The sequence below is a fragment of the Lutjanus erythropterus genome, chromosome 22, assembly GCF_056507025.1.
Source record: "Lutjanus erythropterus isolate fLutEry1 chromosome 22, fLutEry1.hap2, whole genome shotgun sequence".
NCBI lineage: Eukaryota > Metazoa > Chordata > Actinopteri > Lutjaniformes > Lutjanidae > Lutjanus > Lutjanus erythropterus.
Window position 1 is genome coordinate 23,004,557 of NC_139338.1, and position 20,833 is coordinate 23,025,389.

Consider the following 20,833-nt stretch of genomic DNA (forward strand, 5'->3'; position numbering starts at 1 on the left):
AATGAAAACATGGTTGCACCAGACTTAGCAAGATGCTAATTTCCATCTGTAGTCTTACACATAACTAGTAGCATCCCAGCTACATCTTTAGAGTAGGCTTTATGTCACAAATTATAACAGAGAAATGTCCACAGATTCCCCCTTGAAAAAAATGTTGAAATATATAATAAACATAAATATACAACAGCTTCACTTTGCAGGTGATAAGGATTTATTTCAACCACTATACAGCTAACCAGAATAAAACTTGCTAACATCAGCAAGAAGGCATCTGGCTAATAAGCCAGGCACTTCACCAGCTTATTTCCCAGCTAAATTCATAGATTGTTGCAGTTCTAATTATTTTATTGATAATTGCTGGATTTGTCTGATGTCTTCAGTTATTCACTAACAATACATGTAGTTTGTCTTGTGAGTAATTTTTCCCAGTTCAAGAGTTCAAAATGACAGTAAGGTCAATGAGGGAAAATGACTGAATGTAGACTGAACACATGCACATTTGCAGCTGTAAAGAAATGACAGGAAATCTTGTGTTAAGTGTGAAATGTTAGTTGACTGAGAGATATGTCTGCTGCATTTTCAATTACAGACATGATCATATTAGGAGATATCTTTAATGCAGATGGTAGCAGCACATAACTAAATGATTGAGAGACTCTTGTGCATCACTGTACTGTGAACCACAGTAAGCTTGTTAGCTTTTTGTGGGAGAGCACTGTATTAATAAGAGGTTGTGTCCTGATTCATTGCATGGTCCTCATGCATGTCCAGCCATCTGGGTTGGAGATATACAGACCTAATAGCAGACAGTGCAAAGTGTTGATTTGTACCATAAACTGCATATAATAATGTAAACTGCCTATGATTTGTACACTAGTGATGTGGCATTTTTCCAGTTTTCAATACAGCACTGTTCTTGTTGATATGACTCCTGTGCTGCTTTCAATCATGTTAATATGAAACTTTTTCTTTTCTTTTCTTTTTACAATAACTTAAACATAAGTTTTGCCATTTGTGCCTTACTTTAAGGTGTTTGGAATATGCTGCAAAAAGGTAGATCTTTTAAGGCAGTGTTCCCCAACCCTGGTCCTCAGGACCCACTGTCCTGCATGTTTTAGATGTTTCCCTGCTCCAACACACCTGATTCACATGATCGTCATCAAGCCTCTGCAGAAGCCTGATCATTTGAATCAGGTGTGTTGGAGCAGGGAAACATCTAAAACATGCAGGGCAGTGGGCCCTGAGGACCAGGGTTGGGGAACACTGTTTTAAGGGATCTGGCATCCAAAAATCGAGTTTTTTGTGCAACTATTTTATTTTCAAATTGCAGGATTTGGGGTTTTGAGCAATATTCTCTCAGGGCACCCAGTTGAAGACAATTGCATTATGCCAACTGTAAATATTTCATGTAGGGTAACTAATTCCAACTTGTGCTTTTCTATCATTTGCATGATGTTTCTTTAAGCAACAATTCATATAACAGTGTATCTCATATTTATTCTGCTCCCATTATTATCTGTAAATAAACCGAGTTGTTCCTTTCATAATTAATTAACTTTTTCATAATTCTGCTTTTCTTTTTCATAATTTCAGTCAAATTTTTTGTCAGTGTTTTATTTTCTTTCTGTTGTTGAGATTCCCTCATTAATGTTTTTATGTTTTAATTTTATCAGCACAATTATTTTGTATGATTTGTGTAGTTAAAAAAAACAACTAAAATGATTAAGAATAAATACTTAGAACATAAATAAAACTAATTGATACACTTTAAATGTTAGTTTTTGTAATGTTCATTTAATCAGAATCAGATTTATTTGACTCAGTTATTTTGTTTCTCTCACATTTCCAACAATAATTTACAAGAAGATAAAAAATAGATACAGCTAAAAACAAGGACAACAAAGCTAAATGAAGATAGATAAACATAAGAATTTAAGTTTAAAGTGTGCTACATAGAAATGGGGGAAAAACAGATGTGACACTGAACAACAATGTTTCTACAAGTCAAGTGTTTCTGTAAATTGTAAACAAATTCAAGTGCAAAGAAATAAATACCAAGTGGGTAATGTAGTGGATATGTACCGTATAGTATATGCATGTATACATGTCTACACACTATGCATGTGTACTTAGATGTAGCCTACATTTAACAATAATGATGCTGATATATACATGTTTTTGAAAACTGTCCATCTTATCTGTAAAATATAATTTATCATTTGTAGGTACAGTCGATACTTTAGTTGTAGTTTGATATTTTATATTTCTGTCATGATAAAAAAAAATACCATTCCAGAATACTGTTATTATTATCATTATAATATACTCATTCTACATGAACTAGATCACTAGTTCTAGATTGATTTATATTATTCATTATTTTGTTTTATGTATTAAAGTTATTTAAACTGCTTCTTGTTAAGTAATCTTAACTTTTATTTGTTGGCTTTTTCTTTTTACTTTTATTGCTTTTGAATGCATTTTTAAAAAATCTTTAACTATTTATGTGCTTGTTTTTGCTTTTTGATTTTATTATCTTTTAAATTCAGCATTTTCTTAATGCCTTATTGTTAATGTATTTTTTTTGCCCCTCTGAATTACCTTGTGTCCGAATGCTGCCATATCAATAAACTTGTCTTACCTTGTCTATTTCCTTTTGTTTATATGTTGCTTGTTATTTATTATTTATTGTTTGTTAGGCTTGTTGCTGTTGTGCTATCCCTTTTGGCTGCTGTGACAATGCAAATTTCTCCATACTGAGATTAATAAAGTATTATCATTTTGATCTTATTGTGGGATTAATACATAATTATTTTATCTTATTTTATTTTATTGTGGTAATAATACAGGATAATTGTAATTGATTTTATGTTATTGTGGGATTACTAAAAAAAAATATTATATGTACTGTATACATTTTTTACATTTTATATATAGGTTGTAGTCTGAACCAGTTGTGAAGCAGATGAGGCCTACGTCATGCTCTGCCTCTTTGAAATTATTGTTAATAAAGTCGAGGGGATAACATGACCGGAAGCCAGGCAAACAGTTCCTAGAAGAACGGCAGCCAGTTTGCTTCACGGCGGATTTTATTCTGAAAGGTGACGCCGGATGTCGTATTCTTCGTTGCGTCCGCTTTGACTGGGAGCGTAGAGGAAGAAGCAAACTGAGAGAGGCAGGCAGGCAGCCAGTCTCAGCCTCATGCTTCATCCTGGGCACTTCTCCTCCTCCTGTCCGCTGCCGACAACATTGTGACACATATTTATTAATTTTTATTTCTTATTATTTAGCTAAAAATAAAAAAGGAGAGGAGGGGGAGAAGGGGGGCCGAGTCATGGAGCTTTATTGCCTGGAGTCGGACATAGCCGTGAGAGCCCAGCCTGACCCAAACATCCTCTATGATGACAGAGTGTTGCAAAGTTTATTAACAATTGAGGACAGGTTTTTACCTCAATGCTCATATTTCCAGCGGGTCCAGAAGGATATTCAGCCTTATATGAGACGAATGGTTGCAGGCTGGATGCACGAGGTTTGTGGGCATTTTATGCATTGTGATGAGCTAACCGAACTGCTTTAGCTAATGAGGACTTTTTTTTGCATGTTTACACTCAACTTTAAGCTAATTTCGGCTCGTAAAGCGAATATTTTAGCTCGGAGAGAGTTGTCATGGATGTTGACCTATTTGACAATTGAATGAGAATGACTCACCAAAGGCGTGGGAGAGTCGGAAATTCCACCACCGAAGAAAAATCAGCTTCAAAGAAATTAGCCTAGCTTGATATTTACATTGATTTATAGCTACAAAGTTGGTGCTTTTTGCTAAGTAGCTAGCTCAAGTGTTAAAGGGGGTGTTAATCTTAATTTACATGATCAAAAACCCGACATTTCGCCTTCAAAATAATTATTATTAATTTTCTAAAGTGACTCAAGCTCGTTGCCTTTGGTCAGACAACGTGCATGCACAGCCACTTTCATTTTTCAGGAAAGAAACACTAAATTTTAGCCATGTTGTCTTTTTTATAACTGTCGGGAACGATTGTGACACATCTTATGAACATTGTGCACAAGTTTTAAAGCCTCTAAATAATTTATTTTAATTTTTAAATATTTTTTAAAGAGGGCAAGCCCCAACAAGGAAGAGAGGAGTTGAATGGCGACGACTTTTGCTGCACGACTTCCTATTGAATAATTTGTTTCTGCCTTGCCTACACTTTGCAGCCTTTTGACTACGTAAAAAAATGTGAAAATTAGTGATTTAATCTTTCACCCAAAGACAACACCATGTTTGGAAAAAAATCATAGCAAAACCACCCACAGCTTCAATGCCTCCTCTGCTTCGAAGCTTATATAAATAGCCTAATGTATTTTTAATATTTTTCTTCTTGTACATACTTTATAATACGCCTAATGATTGGTTTTTTTTTTCTGTTGCATTTCTGTCTCATTTTAGGTGTGTGAAGAGGAGCACAGTAATGAAGACGTCTTCCCTTTAGCCATTAATTATTTGGACAGATTTTTAGCAGTGGTGCCCACGAGAAAGAATTATTTGCAGCTTCTGGGAGCTGTGTGCATTTTCCTGGCCTCCAAGTTAAAGGACTGCAGGCCACTATCAGCAGAAAAACTTTGCATGTACACAGACAACTCCATCACACCACGGGAACTGCTGGTAAGAGCCGGGATCTCAAAAGCTCCATTCATTCAGGAGAGCATGAAAATGCAGTGTCACAATTTTGGGATGATTTTATAATGCTAATGGCTCTATTGGTTTCACAGGAAGTATCCCATTTTCCTTTATGAGTGGAGCTGTGCACAATACAGCCACATCCTTTCTTTGGGAGCCATGTGGACTGGAAGAGGCGTGTGATGCCATCTAGTGCCAGTTATGCAGTATAGAATTGGGATAACTTACAGTACATGGAGTTGCTCTGTGTTTCACTTAAATACAGAAGCAGCCAAAGTACTCTTTAATCTAAATATAGAACTATATCTCTTTATGACATTTACAAGAATACTTTCCTTTCTGTCTTACTAACATGCGGCTTATTAAACAAACTCTAAGACCAGTTGGAGCAACCAACCTACAAACTTTGAGCTGACAGTGTCTCCGCAGGGTTTTAAAAAAGTATAAAATCAAACAATCTGGCTGTTATGCCTCAAAATGTCTTAAAATTTGATTGCATTGAGAAGTTAATGGTACTTTAATAGAGCTCCATTAACTTCAGTCTTGCCTTTTCTTGTGTTTTTGGAAAAAGATTGTATTGATCATGTTGTAACAACTACAACGTGAAAACAAAACCAACATGGCACCAATAACCACTAATGGAAACTGTGCAGCCCAGTCAGAATTTATCTGAGCACACCCAGCTTGTGTGTTGCGATGTGGTGTGTGGGCTAACGGGGCGTCTCCACATAAAGTAGCTACTAAGTAATAAGTTAAAATTGTTTCTGTCAACGTCACTTTCATCTGTTATGGGTAAGTGCAGGTTCATTATGGACTCGTGATGGGTCTTAAATTGCATTAATAAGTCTTAAAACATCTTAAAATTAACTTGTTAAAACCTGCGCAAACCCTGAAAGTATCAGTGCTGCAACTAACTGTGGAAAATGTTGATCAGTATTTCCCAAAGCCCAAGGTGACGTCCTCAAATGTTTTGTTTTGTCCAAAACCCAAAGATAATCAGTTTTCTGTCATAGAGGAGTTAAAAAAAACAAAAAACAGAAAATATTCACATTTAAGAAGCTGGAAACAAAGACTTTGGACTGTTTTCCCCTAAAATCATACTAAAATCATACTATGTACTAAATAGTTGTCATTTAAGTTAGTAGTTGACAACTATTAATCATTAATCATTGCAGCTCTAGTTTATACTAAAAAACACACACATATATATATGAGTATTAAACAAGAGAAGTGTATCTCTTCATGGCGTTCACAAGAAGACTTTATATTCTGTCCTGCTAACATGCAACTTATTGAACAAATTTTTAGACCAGTTGGAAAAATGCTAATCAGTGTTTCCCAAAGCCCAAGGTGACATCCTCGGATTTCCTAAAGGGCTAAAGTAACAAAAATATTCACGTTTGAGAGGCTGAAATCAGAGAAATTGGGCGATTAATTGATTATCAGAACAGTTGATGATGAATTTAATAGCTGGCAACTGATCCATTGGACGATTTATCGTTGCACCTCTACTTCAGATCACTTGTTTTGTCCAACCAACAGTTTTAAAACCAAAAATATTAAGTTGACCAAACAACCTCCACTCAAGGTCTTGTTCGGGAGCTTTCAACGGTATCGCACGTCCTGATCAGCAGATTTAAGTTTGCCAAGTTGCGGATGTTCAGTTTCCATGTTTGTGAAAGACCCAGTTTAGCATCACAGATCTAAGACGAAGAAAAGTAGAGATGAATTGATTAGTTTATCAACAGAAAAATTACACATTTCATTCATTTTTCAAGCAAAATTGCCTTTTTCTAATGAAAAAATCAGCTAATTGTTTTAGCTCCAGACCATTTTACAGTTTGAGGTCAGACCTGCTTCTTATTTCAACCACACAGCTCCACATGCTCTCTATACATCCTCCTCCCGTGTTGCCTGCAGCTGTTGAGGGAAATGACACTCGTCCCATTTGATGCTCCATATTGTCGTAAGACTCCAGATTCCTGGATATCCTGACAGGATGCACAGAGAAGGCAGCCAGAGCCAGGGAAAGATGCTGCAGCTCTTCCTTGTAATGAACTCTCTGCTGTTGCTGCTGCTGCCGCCGCCTCAGCTGGAAGAGAGAAGTCGCAGAGGGTGGAGGGGTGGTTGTGTCGGTCGGGGCAGCTGTCCAGGAAGTGAGCACACCGACAGCAAACCTCCGCCCTGCTCATCTCGCAGTCAATAACCTGCACATGGGGCTGAAATAGGTTGAATACAAGGGTGTGTAGCAGGTTATACACAGGAAATCAATGTAAATGATGGGCGATAAGTGTTTGGTGACGACGGGGAAGGGGCTGTCCCTGCCGGCATTTGGGTTTCGGTGTTTACTATGTTTGCACTTAAAGTGACACATCTCTGTAGAGCAAGTGAGAAGTTAAATTAATCAGCACTTATTCATTAGCGTTTCTTGTATTTGTTGTTGCATGTATGTGTTAGATTAAAGGAAGTACAAATTTAAATCTTTCCTCAGTAACATAATGATGGTGTCACCCACTAGAGTGTTCCGCATGGGCTACACAATGATCCTGAAATCATAATGAAACTGAAAAAGGTCACTCAGAGAGCTCCACCAAGGTCAATAGTCCAATCTACCATGCGGTTAGTGACAAAAGAGTCACACATGGCTACTTTCAGAGAGTTAAAGGAGAAAGCTGTAATATATTTACTGTATTTAGGAAACATTTTATGTTGAAATTCTTGCTTCTCTGACAACAACGCTATAGTCGCAGTGTCCTCGTTTGAAATGTCTATTTCAGACCGGTATAACTGTTATTTTTGGCCTATTTACATTAATTAGAGTTCAAATTAGTGCCGAATGTGTAAGTGTCTATTTATGAGTCGTAACAAATCATTACTGGTCTTTTAGAATTGAGCAGTATGTTAATGGAGTCTGGCAGGTAATTACTGAACACCAGAGTGTGTATTTTCGGAGCAGTGGGCATTTGTTTTCAGGATTACAGCTGATCAGTTTACAGTGGAGGACTCGTTGTTGCTTGTTATTGTCAAAGTATGATGTAGTACTCGTCTTGCGCTCCTGCAGCCTGCCTGAGCCTCCTTAAGTCTATTAAATACACAGTCTAAGGCTTCAACGCATTATATGGACTGCATTACTCATTTTTGGACACACGATATAGCTCATTTATGCAATAATTACACAATTACTGATGATTTGTCAAGATTTTAACAAAACGGTGAACTTGTTCTGTTACAATCTCAATGCCAGCATAGAGAAAGTGTGTGACAGCTGTTGTAATGTTGAGCGTCATGAATTTAAAAGCGCTAAACTGGTGGATCCTGCTGCATAGTTTATGACAGAACGCTGCTGACTCAAAGGAAAGCAATCTGCATGGATGTTTAATCAATAACAAAGTTAGAATGAATGATTGTTAAGGCTAATGTATTGTGTAATTCATGATTCGTGATTATGCATGTGCTCTGCTAAGCCCACAAGAACTTCTAAATAGGCTCATTTTGGTTTGATCAACTCATAAAAAACAGTAAACATAATTTAAACATTCCCTATTTCTTACAGACCTGCTGGTTTTGTTTTTTTTATAGTGATGTTTGAAGTGGCTGCGGCACACCGTTCACTTTAATCACGACAGGTCTCACGTGCACGTCGCATTATGTTCATTTTGCCATAGACACTGGTGCTCCAACCTAACTCGCTATGTTAATGAAAGTCAGCAATCATTTGTGCATCTGCTCACACTTCAGCACTTTCCAAGAAATTCCATGGAAACAGGGCTTGTCATTTTTCCATAATCCTAATCACAAAATCCTAAAACAAACAAACTGAACTGCAAACCTAACCTCCTCGGCGCAAGTGTTGATTCCTCAGACGTTTCACAATGTTCTGTGAGCGTCCTGCATATGGCAGACATCTTGGTTTTGGTTTCTTGCACTATGACATATGGCTCGTTGGGAAACTCAAAGAGGAGAAACGTCAGGAAATGTTGCAAACCTTTACATGCCAACTCTGACACTCTTCACTGCAGCTGGGCGCTTATTGATACTGAGCAGGTTGATGAGAATTATGGAAATAAACCCGCAGGGCAGGTTTGTGATCGTGTACCCCGATTTGAAAGTGTAGTACAGTGTGTTTCTGAATCTCTTGTGTTCAGTCGTGGAGGTCTGAAGAAAATGTCATTAGTAAATTGGCAAAGCGTTATGGAAATTTAAAACCTGAAAAGGGTGTTTTTGTTGCTTGGGTACAAATGAGTTTTCCATGGAGTTTTATTTGTTCTGATAATGACAATGATAGCTCACTTTTTCTCTGCACTTTCCTGACCAACTTCTGTGTTTAAATTTCCTCAAGCCTGTGCGAGTGTTATAGTTGGGACCAATCTGATCCAGTATCACTGTTCAGTGACGTACTTTACTTAGGACATCACAGATCTGTGCACTGATACAGATCCCATATTCTGATGTTATTAATTATAATTCTGTAATAATGCAATTGTAAGCTTGTAGCCAAAATGTTGTAATGCAAATTATTTGAATAATTAGTAATGAAACGGTTCTACAAGGATATCCAGTAAGCCCCACATATTGAGTTAGAAATAACCTGCTGTAAGATAACATGAGAGTCTGCAGCTGTGTGAGCTGTAACACTTGGCTAACACGCAAAAAACAGAAAAGTAAAACAGCAACTGTTAATATATAAGGGTATCTGCTGATATCCAAATTCAGATAGGAATCGGATTGTAACTGAAAAAAGTGAATCGATGCGGTGGCGGTTTGCAAATGTCAGCTCATCATCTCAGTGTTTTGGGCAAGACATTGACTGACTGTTGACTGTTAGAAACAGACTCCACTTTTGTAATAATTCACACAAGAACGCAAAGTTCTGTTTATGCATAAAACAAAACATACAGTTAGGGTGAAAACAAGCGCTGTAGTGCTGGGCTAGTCAGTGCAAGTAGTGTACGTCTGTGTCACTTCATCGCAGGTTAGTTTATGATGTTACTGAGTACATGACGTGCCGATTGTGCCTTTAGATTGAAGCAAATCAAAAAAGAGTGTTAGTGATGGTGTAACTAAAGTTTTTACTGTGAAAAATATGGCCGCACCTTAAAACACCTGCTTTTTGAATGGAGTTTGGTGTGACGTTCTGTCTACTTGAAATGTTGCCAGGAGCAGACAGTATTTCAACGTAAATTATTCACATAATTGAGCTGACGCAGGACGTCAATCTAAAACTGAACTGTTTTCTACTCCTGTCGGCTCGTAGTAAAAGGTCAGGTAATAAGCTCAAACTGCAATCATAATAGTGACTGTGCCTCCGCTGCCATGATTTCATCACTCCCCCCCCCGACATTATAATGAGATCTCCGCATTTTAGAATTTATTTATTGGCAGTCGGATAAAAAAGCCCACAGACTTCGATAATCGGAAAAATGCTGATTATTATATCCCATAATCTGCCAGGCCGTTAATCAATCTGCCCCTAATCAGCACAGGCTTTCATGTGTGCAGAAATTCTGTTTTTTTCCGCTCAAGTTGCATCCTCCGCCTGCTATTCTTACTCAAAATCCTGAAAGCCAAACAGGAAAACATTAAAACATCAGTGAATCGGTGAATTGTTAAGATTGAGTCAACACACAGGAAATTAAATCATGAAAGGCGTGCACCTTTCTCGCTGGTACAAAAGCTGACTGTATGAAGAGTCGGCTCTGTGCGGCTGCCTGTGCAGTGCAAACCCGCTGTGGCTGTTTGAGGCTTGTGACAGGAAGGAAGGGGCTAGCTGTCTCATTGGCAAGGCCTCTAAGCAGGGCAAAGCTTGTCACATGCCGGCGATATGAATACAAAGGATGCGAGGAATGAGAAAGGCATGCAGATAATAAGATACAGCGAGGAGAGATAAAGTGGAGAAATGTTACTCTTCTTACAGAGCCATTTCCTCTGGGAATAGGGACGGACTGTGATCTTTTTCACGGTCAATAGAGGCATGGCAGCACGCCATTTAACCGTCTGACTAAAGAGGTTTCGCCAAGAAACTGAATTTGAACTGACTGACACCTTTTTTTTTTCTCTGTCTTTCAGGACTGGGAACTGGTTGTGCTGGGGAAGTTGAAGTGGAACATGGCCTCAGTCATCCCCAATGATTTTATAGAGCACATCATACGCAGGCTGCCCCTTCCCAAAGACAAGCTGGCGATGGTCCGCAAACACACGCAGACATTCATTGCCCTCTGTGCCACAGGTAACAACAGCTGCATATCATTTCATGTGCCTTTTCTCTTACTCGTCTGCCTGCTCGCACGCTCACTTTGCTGCCTTGTTATTCCCACATCCAGCAGAATATTCCCACACACACAAACATTCTCCCATCGTGAGTCATCTGTGACCTCTTTCTTCTCTCCGCATACTCCCGCTGGCTGCCTTATCCACTTTCTAGTCTGTAGTAGGGGCTTTTCTTCACAGCTGCTCAAAGCTGCTTAAAGTGGTCATTTCCAAATGTCTCTGCTGCGGTAAGTTCCTGGGAAAATGCCAATCAGTGATGTGTTTAGATAAGCCACGTACACGGGTAATGGCAGCGATTGTTCTGCAGCATACACACACCATTTGTGCTGCATGACTCAGATGCAGCTCAACTCCTACTCAGGGGAAGTAGTAACATAATGCATGAGTAAAAAAGTACTTTTTTTCTTTTTTAAAAATGTACTTGTACTCTTTATTTTTGAGCCAGTTGCCAAATTTGCCATTTCTACCTTTGTTAGACCCAGTCTGCTCTCCATGTGAGGACTGAGTGAAGGGGGAGGAGTGAGTGAGGAGCATCTACGGAAGTTGCTGCCTGGAAGAAAAATAAGCACCACCTGTTTTTTGACTGGTGTTGAGAGAGTGACTTATCGAAATTGCAGGAGGTGCAACATTTATTAAAAGCAAAGCTCGCGCTACACTGTAGTGTTGCGATCTTCTTGACCACACGTGTAAAATTATATTTCTGTGCCTTCAACACACACATTCCTGACGGTGTTCTCGTCTGCCGTGTTAAAGGTGCACTGCACGCATACAAGTTAGCTGCACACTTCCTAAAATCTGTTTATGGGAAATGCGTGTCTCATGTGAATTTTGGAGGAAATAAAACAAGAACAAAGTATATACTTGTATTGCAAATACTCCCCAACCAACGGAGCGACAGTCCCTGCGCACATCTGGCGGCTCTTTATACCAAAATATAAAAACGAAAGACATCATTGCCACTGTTAATGGCAATCTTCTCTTGTACTTTAATCATTTTTTATAGGAATAATTTTACTTACTTACTTGAGCATAGCTTTTCCGTGCTCTACCTACCACTGCTCCTGCTCTGCTCCCTCTGTCCTGCATTGTTTGTTGACAGGGAAGCTCCCAGGTTTAAAAAGTTAAGGTCAGTGATCTTCCTTCCTCCTCCTCCTCCCCGGCCTCATGTCCAAAATAAACTGGAGGCTCTGGAGAAGCACAAACTCAGATGTCCCCTCCGGCCTCTCCCTAGGTGAATTTTCATGGCATTCCTTCGCCTATACTAGGAATCCCTCTAATATTTTCATATCCTGGACAGAAACACTACAGCAAGATCACCTAATACACATAATATACAGCGCTCCTCTGTCACAAGACTGCCTTTCATCTGCTACCTCCTTTCAACTAATTCAATGATGGAAATAATACAAAGAAGGTCACTTTAGTGCAGTGGAATTCCTCACAAACACCAATGTGGTCAGATCTGGCCAATAAGCACTTGTTTACTAGAACTAGTTATTGGAACCATAGGCTCCTTCAATGAGCTTCATGCCCCGTTTAGCACAGTTTTAGTGTCACACTTTTTTTGTATTTGGGTGTGTTTCAGTGGTCGACTCTGCTATTCATAAGCAGCTGGTTATATCCAAGCACAAAGCAGCCGCAGTGGGAAAAAGAAGGAGGCCTGCTGTGGTTGTGCAGTAATGTAAATGTTTGGAGTTTTATATGGAGTTGAGATGTTATTCTTATGATGGAGGAGCTCCTCCTATGGACAGCTGGCCCCTGGAGGAGAAGATGGGCGTAGTGAAGCAGGCTGCTCTCCAGGGTTTAATCAAAGCTATCAGGCCACCACTGCTGGTTTCCACTGGGCTAGGACTATGTGCTGGGTTGGACTTGTACAGCGCTTAACATGTGCCAAGTCTCTGCCTTTTTAAGATTAGTGCTGGTCATGTCCATGTGGTGAGACCGGAAGAAGCTCATGTATTGTAATAGTGGAAAAACCTCCAGGGGCTTTATTCACAAAACACTTAAAAGTATCCACTAACAAGGAAATTTTCCCACCGGTTAATAAACTCATGACAACACCAGTGTGCCCTGGGTTGGGCAAGTGGGTCAAAAATTGACTTGCCCTTGTGCAAATTTGCTTATTTATTAGCAGTTATCAAACAAATTATAACTGTCAGACTAAAGTTGATTGGTCTTAGTCCAAGGTGATGGCTTTAAATGTCTTGTTTTGTCAACCAAAAACCAAAGACCAGTTTGATATGATAATAAACTGAGAAAAATTGCAAACACCTATCCCAACAATTGTAGCTGATGTCCACAGACAAGTTGTAATGTAATGCTGACACAAAGTCACTTGTCAAGGGTAGCTTGTTTTAGCCAAATAGGCCTTAATTTTGGAAAATTAGCACCAGCTAACTTCTTCATAAATCTGTGATCTCTGTTTTTTTTCCTTCTCTCTACCCCTTTGTCCTTGCAGCGTCCACTGCATGTCCAAAGAAAAGAAATGGGTCCCTTTAAAAGTCTAAAATCCAATCATCTGATGATTCTGACAGGTCTGAATTGATTGGATTAGGAAGTTAATGTTACTTGTAAAAAGTCAAGAGAATCTGGTTGATTTTCAGATGCACTCTCACGATCATAAAAATAGACAAAAAGGAAATCATTTTACTACGTAACCTACTTATCCATGATAGAAGCGCAAAAGGCAAGCAAAGAGGACCAACTCAACAAAATATGAGCAAGTAAACATAATCAGGCGGGCAACATGCTGATGATACGCCTCTGAAATGCTGATGGTGGGGGCACGCAGCCCTGTGGAGGACTGATCAGAGCCATGCCCAGTGGAATCAGTGGGCTAGCTTGGAACCTTTAGCACCATTTAGGAAGATGAGGAGTGGACAGATAAGTTAGGTCGTCAGGATTTCCCATAAAATGAAAATAACTGTCAAGGCGAGAGCTGAAAGGTTTCATTCACAGGCACATCATGAGCTGTTCAAAAGCAGCTCCAGCTCAGTTTCTCGCGGAGGTGTAGTCTCCATGGCTGCCTCCTCTTCCGCCTCCTCCGTCCAGGCCTGTTGTCGCTTAAGTCTTTAGTCTTGGATACGTACCGGCGGGAGTCGTTCCTGCTGGAACTCATTGCGCAGCGAGTAGGAGGATTCCTACTCTGCTTTTCTAATCAGAGCTGAAGTTTCTATGAAGGAAACCACACAGGTTACACAGTGCAGCTACGTCTGTTGAAACTCAGACTGTGGGAAAGTCGGCTTCAGCTGTAGAGTGTTGCATGTTGGGGATGATTCAAATGTTTGCACCTCGCATACTTCCTCTAGGCTGATTGAAGTGTTGCAGCTCTTCGTGTCACAACTACAAATGTGATTTCCACCACTGTGGTCTAAAGCTGCTGCTTGACTAATTGCATATTAATATCCTTTCCTTGCCAGATGACCGCCTTGCCATGAACCCTCCTTCCATGATTGCCACGGGCAGCATGGGAGCCGCTGTCTGCGGCCTGCAGCTGGACCACGCTGACCAGAGACTGACGAGAGACAACCTGACAGACCTGCTGGCCAAAATCACCAACACAGAGGTGGTGAGTACAACATTGAGAGAGATGTAGACCTGCCAGGAGTAATTACTCAATAGTTTTAGTGCTACACAACAATGCATTGTTACTAATAATCATTGCAACATCTCACGACAGCAGCATAAAAGGCCCTTTAGTAAACAACAGTGATGACTTCAGTAGTGGCAGATTGAAGCTATTTACTTTTCATGGAGAGAGAGAGAGGGAGAGCAAGCGTTTTGGCTCTTGGCTGTGGAGCCAGACTGCTGCTATAAAGAGCAGCGGCAGAGGGAATGTCTTCTTAAAACTCAGAGCCCACATTCTTGTGGTAGGACACATGCAATTTCTTTGCATGGCTCCCACTTTAGCTGTGTGCCCCTCCTGGTGGAGGAATATGTTTGTAATGAAGTCGAGGAGCGTCTTTTCCAGAGAAAAGGCCAGTGAAGAAACAGAAAGTTGTCCAAGCTGTCCGCAAACCTGCAGACTAACACTTTAGAACATTTTTGGATGATTTTATAAACATATGAAAACCCATTGGCTTTACTGTATTGGCTGAAATCTAGAGTCAGTGCGAGTGAATAGAGCTTTAAAATACTTCATGACTCAAGCCAGCAGTTTCCAAACTGGGGAGGCGGGCCCCTCTAGGGGTGTGTAGAACCACTGTGGGGGGGGCGTGGATGACCAGAGGAAAAATAAAAAGTGAAACAAAGTTGAATGACTATGACTAATGTAAGAGGAATACACAAACAAGAGTTTGTTGATGCTATCACGCTGACTAATATTTCACAAAAATCCAACCTGAATCCATTTTAATCAGTTTCTTCCGCAGTTATTGTTAATGGTTGATAATAATTTTGGGGTGGGTGAGCGTGCCAAACTTTTCTCGTCCTCTGAAGATGGACGTGCCAGAAAAAGTTTAGGAACCACTGACTTAAGCTGGAGATGTCATAACAATGAGCTTATGTATGTTTGATCAATGTGACATTTGAATGGAGTTTGTACTGTATACAGTTATTGTTTTATAAATACAGTGGAAGTAAATGGGCCTTTATAGAGCAGGGTTTGTATTACATGGGTAATAATATGTCATAAGCTCTACATGACATTACAATGAGCTTTCATACAGTTTTTCAGTGGCGAAATATTGAGCATTTTAAAATATTGGTTTGTACTGTACACAGGTGCTAAATTCTAAATACAGCGGGTCTCCACAGGCTTGAATGTAATATAATACTTAAGTCATAATAAGTCATAAACTGCACGTGCATCATGATGAGTTTTTGTTCAATTTATTAGTTTATTACAGCAATTAGCATTTTGACATTTAAATTGAGTTTGTGTTTTACAAAAGTTATGTGTTATAAATTGAATGGGAGTGAATGGGCCTCCGTGGAGTTTAATGCATCATATTCCCTCATTACATTTCATGAACTATAGATATACTGAAATTATTTACAGCTGGTCAGTGGGTGATACTAAGCATTTTGAAATATCAGCGGCGTGTGTGTCGTATATAGGTGCCGTGTTATAAAAATAATAGGAGTCAATGGGCTGCCATAGACTCTAGTGTATTATGTAACTTCCATAACAACTGATGAACTACACGCTAGCTGAGGCATAAACACAGTGGATTTCTATGACGATTTGGAATAAATATTAATAACTCAAAGTACGCTAGATATGAAAAGCAGACATAAATAATAATAAGCCATAATTTGACATCAATCACAGTCACTTTAAAAAAATACTACTGTATCCCAGTATGTGCTTTCATATTACAGTGAGTCATTGTTATACCAGGGGACCAGTTCAGACGCCTTGAAATCCAAACAGGCCACAGCCAACGGGCCACAGGAACAACACGGTTGCCTCTTTAGCTTGTGGTTACGTTGCCATGGCGGCGAGGGCCCCGCAACCCAGCCGTCACAACAGGCACTCCGACTGCAGCCCATCGGGTTCCAATTATCCGTACATTTCAAAGGAATGTTGGCCTCTTTGCGAGCCTCGGTTCATTCTTTTAAGAGTCCTGCAGTCGGCTCAGCGAGGCAGACCTCCCACATTTTCCACACAGACCTGCAGCGGGACGCAGACGGAGAGAGAGGATCCCCTTTCACAAGAGAAGTTGTCCAAAAACATCCGGTCCCACTGTCCTACATTCTGTTTTACACCCAAACTCAGAGGGTCAGGGTGCAGTAGGTCAAAGCCATTTCCTCTAGACCTCCACATGGGACTGACCGTGCTGTAAACCCAAGGGGGGTGAAGGAGGAGGGGAGTCCAGAGTTTCAGATCTGCTTATTTGTCCCCTGATAGACCGCAGAGCTCGTTCAGGAGACTTGCCCCTACACCCCCACCACCCACCCCCCGTATTCATACCACAGACATGCTCAGGTCTCGTGTCAGAGAGGATTCCTGTGCCCACCGTGTAGCTCGCTGCACGGTGTTGTTGGTATTGGAGCGTGCTGGTACCCATTGTTCTGGTCATGATGCAGACAGGACCACCTACCTCAACACACATAATTCCCTGCTCGTGTGCCATGCATGTGACCAGAGCTGGTAAAAAAAAAAAAAACAACTTGCACATCAGATGGGCCAGAAATGCCAGATTTTTTGCTCCGTACTAATATCTGCATGCAGGTGAACAGCTTAAACCCTCAGCTTTTTTGTCTATTGATCGGTAAATACGTTGAGCATGTTTGATTTATAGTAACAGAACTTTATTTTTGTATCATGCAGAGACCAGCTGAAAAAAACAGTGGAAAGTGCTGATGTGGGACATATTAACATTTCAAACATCAATGAAAAAGACACAAAAATGACTTTACATGTAAATAGACTATATTGTAGTTTTATGTCTTAAGTTTGTCTGTTGTACTTGTGTGTATGAATAGGGAAACAATATTTTTGCAACCTTTAACTGTTCTAATGATAATAATTATACTGATTATATCACTGAAAATTTGTAAGTTTATATAGCTCAGTTAATTCTTGGTTCCTGGCAGCTTTATACTTTATTAAATTGTGCAAAAAAAGGCAGACATATAGCTGAGTTTGTGCTGAAAAAAGGATATTATGCATGTAGGCTAAGGACAAGGACGGCCTATAAGGGTCATTATATGTTTTTAAAAAAATATGGCGCTAAGGGAGGGTGGTAACATGATAAAAAGATCACATTTTTTTAGATTAAAGTGTTAAATTTACAAGAATATTCTCTGAGATTATAAAGTCATGCATTTGCGAGAAAAAACTCAGAAATTCTTTGAGATTAAGTTCACAAATTTCTGAGCAAAAGAGTCAGAAAAATTGCCTTATTTGGTCAAGGAACCACATGGCTTCACTTTGCAAGGTTGAATCAGCCTCCACACACCACAAGCACTGCTGATTGTTGTGTTTTATATGCCTGCAGTGGATGACCTAAGAAAATTATACTTTGCAATTGGATAAAAAATTATGTTGTCTGCAAAAATGACCCAAAATTAACCTGGACTCCAGATAGATATTATTTGGTTGGTGTGTAAATGTTGAGCCCGTCTTCAAAGCACTGAAACACTAGCAAAGTTGTAACTGTGTGTATGTCTAATGACGTCTGACCCTTCTTTGTTCCAGGATTGTTTGAGGGCGTGCCAGGAGCAAATAGAGCGTGTATTGGCCACCAGCCTGCAGCAGGGCCAGCAGTACCGGCAGGAGACCGGGGTCAGAGCAGGCAACAAGGCCAGGGAGCAGCAGGACCAGTCCAGCACCCCCACAGACGTTCGGGACGTCAACTTATGAACTCCCAGCACCACCCGACTCACACACACCACTCATGACTGTCTACCAATGAACTAACGGGGAGTGAGCGAAGCAGAGCGAGCTGCCAGTATCTACGTCAAGTCGACACATGAGCGATGGTGTGACAATCTATGAACTTTTAGACAATAAGAAATTTGTAGTTTTTCTCCTTTTTGCCCCTGTCGTACCCAATTGGGTGTACTTTCACCTTTTGTACGGGCCACATGTAATCAAACAAGCTATTTTAATAACGGTAAATTCTTGAAAACTTGACAGTGCCTAAGGTTTTTCCCAGAATGGAAACCTGAATATATTTTCATACTTGAAAGAAAAAACAGCATAATTATATGAAATATACATATTTCTTTTGATACAACCTAGCAAAAATAGATAAATAATGTATATTTAGCTAGCATTTAGTTATATTACTCTTTTATCATCTTTAGCAAACAGTTATCAATTCACAGTTTTATTGGAGGTTTCCTCGCCTGTGATTCAGTTGTGCAGGAAAATTCCTACAGTAGTGATTGAAATGCTGATAATACATAAGTACATGGCATTTAAACCCAGCTGATATCCAGCCAGAGGAGCGCTACTGTAGCTAGCGGCTCCCTCTCTGTATCTATCATACTGTGCACCTGTAGCACTGCTTACTATTTATGCTGAAAAGTGCTGGCCAGGAGTGGGCTGGGCCTGCTCACAGAGGACGGACATGAGGGGCTTTGAGGTCTGAAGCAGTGGCTACTGTTGACGATTAAAGGGATACTTCGGATTATTGGAAGCGAGGTTGTATGAGGCGCTCATCCATAGTATTAGTGTATCAGCTGCAGTAGATGGTCTGCAGTAGACCAGCAGCTCCTGTGTTCTCTGAGGTAAAATTGCAGATTTTGCCAGTTTGGTTGGTTTGGAGAGAGTGATACTTGTCTTGTATAACAGTGGGATTTCCTTCAGAAAAAGCTGCCTGAGGTCAAAGTGGTAAAAATATTCTAAATGTAGTGTACACTGATATTAATATATATATCTATAAGTGTAAGTGGTTAAAATACGTTTTTGTTGCTACACAGCAGTACATTGCTTCCCGAACTGTGGACATGCTGAGCTCCGTCTGTCAATAAGCACCTCATACAACCCGACATCAAATAATCCCAACTATCGCTTTAACACAGATGAAAAGGTCAGTTGTTAAGGTCTTGATTTCACTGCCAAAATTCACAGACCAGTACAGTATGTTAACAGGGCGATATGTACATGTATTATAATTCAGCGAGGCTATGTTATTATTGTTCAGTGTTTAGTATTTGGGTTGCAGGTAGAACTGATGTTGTGTTATTAGACGAAAAGGAGATTTGGCAAGTTTTTTTTTTTACCAGGATGGAGAGGAAATGGACGCAGGTTGAAGAGTCAATGGTGAGGTTTTGTTTTTAGAGGAAAAGAGACGCATGTTGAAAGTGAGGAGTCTGGATTGATGAACGATGGCCAAACAGCGAGGGTGTTAACTTAAGCTATATGTAACGTTTCTGCACAGGAGGAGAAAGAATCCCAATTAAGTTGTGCTGCAGTTTCTATCAATTTTACCATTAACTTTTTTTTTTTTTTTTTTTTTTTTTTTTTTTTTTTGAGAGCGGGCGACTTGGAAACAATATTGATGCACTTTTAAAAACACACTCCTTAAGAATGGTAAGGGGATGGTGGTTGAGGAGCGTTCAGTGGGTTGTTAGGGTCTTTTTTTTTTTTTTTTTTTTTTCATTTTTCTTTTAAGTTATTTGATTTTTTTCTGGGCTGGATTCCCAACGGGGTAACGCACGTTGTCTTGAAAGCTACGCCCCGACAGGTGACTAGACGTAGGATAATCGGTGTTATAGTATATTAGTATATAAACTAAGGAAAGCCAAGTCACTTGCAGACTTAGATTTTTTTTGTTTTTGATTCAGTGCGATTATTTAACCTTACTTGAATTTTGTGTTAATTCATAGCCAAAACCTTCCAATAGTTCTTTCAGAGAGTTACACACATAATGTGTCCTAAATATTCTTGTTTTTGCTCTTTTTTAAAAAAAAAAATGTAACTGAAGCGAGTTTTCTCCATTATAGACGTGGGTAGGTGGGGGTTTACATGGTCGGAACGTTTGACTGTATATAACCGATCTCTCCATGAGCAGAAATGCTAGAAATCCTCATTACATTTTAGAACAGAAATGTAGTTTCTAAATGTATTCGTGCATGTTCTGTGGTGCAAAAAGCCAAATGTTTTCCAAAAAAAAAAAAGTGCTTTAAACAGAAAAAATGTTTATGCTTTCAAAGTTTTTTTGTGTATAATTTGAAAGAGATAATTCCAAAGTGAGAAAACTAGATTATACACACAATTCTCTTGCTGCTATGAAGCTTTTTTCTTTTCTAGTCTTACACAAAGATGCCTTATTGTGATTCACCTGTGTGCTGCTATATTATGAAATTTTGTGTATGTACCGAGTCTTCTTTGCTTCTCTGTTGTATGTGTACTGGAGGGAACGTAACACAGTTTGGTGCGGGACTGGAAGTACTTGTGTTTGTTGATCTTTTTTTTTTTTTTTTTTTTTT

At 39.6% G+C, this 20,833-nt stretch overlaps 1 protein-coding gene across 1 annotated transcript; it reads left to right on the forward strand.

Moving 5' to 3' along the window:
• Positions 1-3,100: 3,100 nt before the first annotated feature.
• Positions 3,101-18,755, forward strand: LOC146306928 (G1/S-specific cyclin-D2-like). The gene is made up of 5 exons (XM_084710934.1): positions 3,101-3,529; positions 4,451-4,666; positions 10,748-10,907; positions 14,368-14,516; positions 18,093-18,755. The coding sequence occupies exons 1-5, from the start codon at positions 3,335-3,337 to the stop codon at positions 18,255-18,257; spliced, it is 885 nt and encodes a 294-aa protein (XP_084567060.1). The 5' UTR covers positions 3,101-3,334; the 3' UTR covers positions 18,258-18,755.
• Positions 18,756-20,833: the final 2,078 nt, after the last annotated feature.